General features: G+C 40.0%; 1 protein-coding gene across 1 annotated transcript in view; it reads left to right on the forward strand.

Moving 5' to 3' along the window:
* dph1 (diphthamide biosynthesis 1) overlaps window positions 1-6943 on the forward strand; it is a 57557-nt gene that overhangs the window by 42990 nt on the left and 7624 nt on the right. Inside the window, 1 exon segment of the mRNA XM_031873527.1 lies at window positions 4074-4174. Within this exon segment, the coding sequence (XP_031729387.1) occupies window positions 4074-4174 (101 nt within the window).

The raw sequence follows: 6943 nt of genomic DNA on the forward strand, positions 1-6943 counted from the left end.
GATATGCCATATAAGTGTCTAAGCTTGTACCCAAGGTGCCCGATCCAGCTCAATATGAGGAAGTAAAGTGGGCCCACCTCCACATGGGCCCACTATCCCCACCAGGGTGGTGTAGGAGTCTGGTGACTTGGAAAACATAAGGCAAGGCTGAGGGCCTTTGTGTGCTAAACCCTTGCTTATAAAGATAAAGTTGGGCTCACCTCTACACATAGCATCAATTCTGGAGCCAGACTCCTGGCTGAGTACTCAGAGTTGTCTGAAGTGTAATACTAGGTTCACACTACGAGCGACAACAGCAACAAAACGGCCAAGATGGCAAGCTACTTTGTCGGCGAGTCATTGTCAAAGTGTTTCTCGGGCACTCGTTGACGTAGTTAAGTCGTTAAATGGCACTGGAGACTGGCTAACGGCATTTTTTTAGATGGTACAGAACGGAGTAAAACAAAAACCTGTGATTGGTCGTCACTTCACCATGTGTCACGCATCCGTTTGAAGCTCGTAATCCATCAAATCTAGATCCAAGATATTCTCTTACTAATACGGAGTGACAAATAAAGGGTTTATTGAAAATGTTGTATGCAAAAGAAGTCAACAGAAGTAAAGCACGTCATGAACACAGACTGATGTTGTGATGATAAAACTTTGACTTCTCTCTTTCAAAAAATAAAAATGCTCTTGCTTAGATTTTTTTTTCTTATGGGTAGTTTGATGTTCTGTTCCAGATTCATTTATTAATTACTTTGCGTTTGCTGTTCAGTTCCAGCTTCTTATAAGCTATTTATTGAGGTATAATTTGAGTTTGGTATTCATTTTGGCTGATTAATCATCTGTCTGCTCTTACCTGCTCCAAACTATCATTATTATATCGGCCTTTAAAAATCCACAACGCACTGTTTTGCATGTAGAAAAGGAAGGCCACATCTACAGTGCCTTACATAACTATTCACCCCCCTTGGATGTTTTCCCCTTTTGTTGCTTTTATACATGAAATCATGGTCCGTATAATTTGGCTTTTTTGTCAAGAATTTGCAAAAAAAAGCTTCTTTCATGTCAAAGTGAAAACAGATTTTTACAAACTAACGTCAATTAATTAAAAATATGTAGTGTAAAATAAGTGTTTGCATAAATATTCACCCCCTTTAAAGTGACTGACCTAATTCAACAGAAGTCCAGCTAGTTGATGCCACCAGTGTCACAAGTAGTGAAATGGAGATGACCTGAGTGCAGTTGACCTGTGTGTCAAGTGAATTTAGTATAAAAACACCTGTCTGGGAGGTCCAGTCTCTGGTTCATCAGTATTCCTGCTACAATTGCAACATGAAGACAAAATAACACTCCAAGCAACTCAGAGAAAAGATCATTGAAAAGTACAAGTCAGGAGATGGCTACAAAAATATTTCCAACTCACTGGACATCCCACAGAGTTCAGTTCAGTCCATCATTAAGAATTGGAAGGAGTATGGTACTTGTTTAAATCTCCTAGACCCTAACCCTCACAAACTGAGTGAACGGGCAAGAAGAGGACTGATGAGGGAGGCCACCAAGACACCTAGGACCACTCTGAAGGAGTTCAAAGCTTCAGTGACTCAGATGGGAGAGACTGTACATACAGCAACTGTTGCCCTGGCTCTTCACCAGTCGAAGCTGTATAGGGAGAGTGGCAAAGAGAAAGACACTGTAGAAAGAATCCGCCCAAAGGCATGTGGGAGACTCCAAGGTCAATTGGAAGAAGGTTCTTTGGTCTGATGAGACACAAATTTAGCTTTTTGACCATCAGACTAGACGCTATGTTTGGTGAACACCAAACACTGCACATCACCACAAACGCACCATGTCCACTGTGAAGCATGGTGGTGGCAGCATCATGCTCTGGGGATGCTTCTCAGCAGCAGACCCTGGAAGGCTTGTAAAGGTAGAGGGGGACATGAATGCAGAAAAATATCACCAAATCCTGGAGGGTAATCTGACTCAGTCTGCAAGAGAACTACGACTTGGGAGAAGATTTATTCTCCAGCAAGACAACAACCCCAAGCATACAGCAAAAGCTACACAGAATGGTTCAAAGACCACAAGGTGAATGTTCTGGAGTGGTCAAGTCAAAGCCCAGACCTCAATCCAATCGAGAATTTGTGGCTGGACCAAAGGTGCATTTACTAAATACTGACCTGAAGGGGGTGAATACTTATGCAATCTTTACTTTACTTTATATGTTTTAATTAATTGACATTATTTTGTAAAAATCTGTTTTCACTTTGATATTAAGTTTATTTTTTTTGCAAATTCTTGTCAAAAAAGCCAAATTATATTGACCATGATTTCATGTATAAAAGCAAACATGAAACATCCAAGGGGGGTGAATACTTATGCAAGGCACTGTATATGACTGCGAGTCATGGACTATAATGGCTCATCAGCAAACAATAGACCAGCCCTTTCCTAAAGTTCACACGTTTTATGGACGTGAAGGTGTATGATTGTGACCTCAGGACGTTGTGAGTGGCACTTCAAAAATAGAGTGGGAGTTGTGTCTATCGGCAACAAATGGTAGAAGTTTGTTCTCATGGGAGTTGGACTGGGTTTTGCTTTTTTCCCCAATTCTATGATGGATATAATCTCTAAGTGCATCCAAGGATTTGAGAAACCCCAGTTTGGTGACCTAAAGATCGCATATTTGCTGATGATGTAGTGCTGTTTGCTTCATCAGGCTGTTACCTCTAGTACGCATTTTACTGGTTTACTGCTGAGTGTGAAGTGATTGCGAGATTCAACCCAAGTCTGAGGGTATGATACTCAGTCTAAAAACACAGGATTCCTCTCTTTAGGTTGACAGTGAAATTGCGGTCAGAAGTGAAGGATTTCAAGTATCACAGGATCTTGTTTATTTGTGAATGTGAGGTGTAGTATGACATTGACAGGTGGATTTGCTCAGTGTCAGCAGTAATGTGGGCATTGTGAAGATGGAGTCTGAAGCGGTGCTCGGTATGAAGTTCTGACCTCCTCCCCCTCTCCTGCAGTTTTGAGCTCCGGGTAGAAACTGAGAGAAACTGAGCTGATCCTGTTTACACTAAATTTTAAAATGCGTCTTGAGAGATTGGAAGTGGACGGCGCTAAATACAAGTGTTGATGAACACCAAGAGGCATTGTGATCTGATCGCTCAAACCGCTAGCTGAGGTGGTCTGGGACCACATATCGTTTAGTAGTGTAAATGCTAATGCATCCTGATGCATTCCTGTCAATGACATGGAAGTAAAATGCTAAGATCCACTCTGGTCTAATGGACAATCCTTGGACAGTAACCAATCAGCATCATTTCCCATTGATAGGGATTTTAGTTCCATCTAACAACGTGCTACTTGTCATCAGTTGTAAATTTCTAATTCTAAATAAAGCCTAGACTTTCCATTTCCAAACATGAAATCAGTGTCAAATTTTGGGTCTTCAGTAGACTATCATGACACTGACAGTACCATCAATTCTGTATACTTGTACACTTTATATTTCAAATAAAAAAAGCATACTTTGTGACATTATCTGTCAAAATGACTACATTGCCAGTTTTTAACTAAAATGACCCACCTGTTAAAACATCAGTCAAGACGTTTAGTACATTATTGTTCGAGTTATTATATTATTGGGTTTTATTACATTTTAGATCAGAGTAAGTGCAAATTGTATTACATTTGTAGGCGTTTTTACATTGAGGTTATTATTACATGATTGGTGCTACAAGGATTACACATCCCACCTGGCGTGAGAGTGCCAGGACGAGGCTGAGGAGCCAAATCTGTCTGCTACCTTGCAATGGATGCGTATATGTTGCTTCAGAAACTTAGAGCTGGATGAAATAGTCTTCCTGCTGTGATTAAAAACACTAAAGCAAAAATGTCAGGACAACCCTAGATTGCATATATAGATTACACTGTCTGTGTGTGAGGGAGTCATGGGTTTTGTGATTTGTAGCTTCTCATTTGATTCTGTTTAGTTTCACAGCACTGGAGAGGATTCTGTTTGATGTGTGGATTTATTTAAACCTTTCCCTTTGTCATTTTACTTTACTTCTTTCTCCTCCTAGCACCTGGAGTCAAGGCTCCATTCATTGGGCAAGTCCTTCACTCGAGTGCTTCTGTCTGAGATTTTCCCAGGCAAGCTGGATCTGATGCAGGAAGTAGATGCGTGAGTATTAAGATGCACATAAACATAAGCTGACACACGCCCAAATTAGGACACGTCCTATTCAAGTGAATACGAATAGCTTGGCCTTGGCAGATGGATTATCAGCACTGGCCCATATTCTCCTAGCCTTGCAGAAGCCAGTGATTTTGGTCTGTTCTCCCTGACGTCACCTCAGAAGCTTTTGAGCCGCGCTACAATGCATGAACCATTGGAGGCTGAGATTTTTTCTTATACAGTCAAAAGGTTGCCATGTTATTTTTGATAGTGCAAAGACTTGAAGAGCCTCATTTGGTCACTTTTTTCTTCCTGCAACCTTAAAGTCTGGATTACTTCCATTGTCTTCCACACGTCACTAAAACACTTCTTCCTTTGGCTCGTTGTTTTCTTCATTTGCTAATTCTTAATCACTGCTGTGCCTCTTTTGTTAACAAGTGGCTAATTTATCTTTCACATCACGGATACTGGCAGGTCTATTATGTTCAACCGCAAGTAGTCGCCTAAAAGTTGCAATCAACAACTTTTGAAATGTATTCTGTAAGCATCATTGCACACAACTGGTGGTTCAGCATAATTTACAAGTGGACACTACAACAAGCAGCAGAAACACGGAATACTAGAGTGTTTAGCTTCATAAACAAAATTGGCATTCATGGCTTGGTGAGATTCCATATTTTTGCCTCCGTAGCAAAAACAAATAGTTGAGCATAATGCACAATTTCCTCAGCTTTAACACAAGGGCATATAAAGAGGGATTGTGTTCTTGAATAAGCTAATAAGTGCATACTTTTTATTATGTACTTTTGTAAAAACTATATATATTAGCCTTCCCCTTGCTTTTTCTGTGTTTTATTTTTTTCTTCTCATGATTAAAAAAATATCTTGCATTCCCGCAACACGTAGAAACTACAAACCACTCACACATAATCAACACTTACCCATTTACTCACATACTTTGACATTATTACATTATTGATGTACTTGCTGATTTTGTTATACATGTTCATCCATGATAATCAGAGTGGCAGGTTCTGAACTCAGCCATGTCACTTAACGCTGTTGTTTAGCCCGGCAACACTCATTGCAGTCTTAGAAAAAATTCACTCAAGTTTCTTCAAAGAAATATCAAGTGCTCGGGCTTCAAGGTGCACCTTCTCTAATTTATCTGACTTCCAAACAGAGGTGAAGATGGACAAGCGGTTAGTGAGACATTGATATGCAACATCTCCAATCACACACAGGCGCACACACACACACACACACACATGCTCCTCACACTCCCTCAGATTGGCCTCTCACTGTGGAGTAATGAGAAGTGTGATGTGTGAGGGAGGAGTGGGTGAGAGGAGGACAGAAGGTCTGAGAGAGATCGAGAGTGAGTTGGAGACAGAGAAGAGAGATGCAGAGGTAGTTGAGGGGGCTGTTTTTGGAAAGCGCGCGATTGTGGTAGAAGTAATGTTTTTCTTTGTTTTTTTTTTGGCTCTCCTCTTTAGACTGACGTATGAGTGGAAGTCTGAAATTATGTAAGTCAGGCACGATTCACCCAACCAAAACAAACCATTACAGACAAAAGCTTTTCAACAAGGTCTGTTTCAGTAGCATTTATGGCGTTGATGTCAAGAAAACTAAAGTGTTAAGATACTAAATTTAGCCCATTTCATGTGTGTATTGTAAACTCAGAGAAATACACTTTATAGCGTTATACCCAGTGGCCAGTTTAGAAGGTACACATATAGCTAATTAACTTTTAAAATCCTTTAATAGCCCTTTGTTAAATTATATATAATGTATATGATTTTCTCAGTGTGACCCAATAAAATGTAATAACTCCAAACACCACAGCCTCCAAAATGTCCGTGAAGTTGAATTAACAGTTTCAACAAACACTGAACATTAGAACCTTCATGAACGTAGCGTTTGCTGTGGGGCTGTTGTTGTAGACTGCATCAGTTTTTAGGTCGGTGTCGCTAATAAAAGGGCAACTACATTTATCAGGATGCAATGCAACAATAATTCTTTCTTTGTACTTTTAAAGAGTATGGCTGGGTTTCATCTGAGAATTCTCAAGAATTTTAAATGGTTTCCATAGCGTTCATAAATCCATACTTTTTTTTCCAATATCTCACTTGGAGTGATATACACTATAGAATCTAATTAAAGTGAGAAACTCTCTCATCAAAGTATAATAAGAAGGAGGAATCTGAACAACAAAATTTTGGTCAAACGCGAAAAACGTAGGGAAGTTCAATGTCCAGCTGTGTTGGATACCATTACATTTATTTGTCATAATAATGCCTTTGTCGATGTTTAATTTGTTTCCCCTCACAGCTCAGAATAGTCTGTAAATACTCAGGCATCTTACCTGAGGCTACCATAGACATTACAAACCACCAGGTGTGTGAAGCTGTGTTGAAGGAGGAATAGAAGGAGGGGCGAAAGAGAGTCAGACAGCAGGGTGGTAGAGGACGCATTAGTGCTCAGCACACTGTACAGAGCCCACCCCCCAGGCTTTCTCTGTCATTAGACTCATATAAACAGAGAGACACTATTAGCATATGCTCTTAAGTGTGTAATTAGGCTGTCCCCAAGCAGGTTTTAAACTATTGTACAGATATCTGTACACCCACACACTTATCTCTACTAGACTTCAAATGCCACCCTGTGCATTGCAGTCTTTTATCTTTCCGTTTGAATTGTATTTTTTGACACTGAAATGGAATTGTTTGTTCTCATCCAATTAAGTTTGCGATTAAAGGTGCGCATTTTACATCC

This window comes from Anarrhichthys ocellatus, unplaced genomic scaffold, assembly GCF_004355925.1.
Source record: "Anarrhichthys ocellatus isolate YVR2014 unplaced genomic scaffold, GSC_Weel_1.0 scaffold72, whole genome shotgun sequence".
Classification (NCBI taxonomy): Eukaryota; Metazoa; Chordata; class Actinopteri; order Perciformes; family Anarhichadidae; genus Anarrhichthys; species Anarrhichthys ocellatus.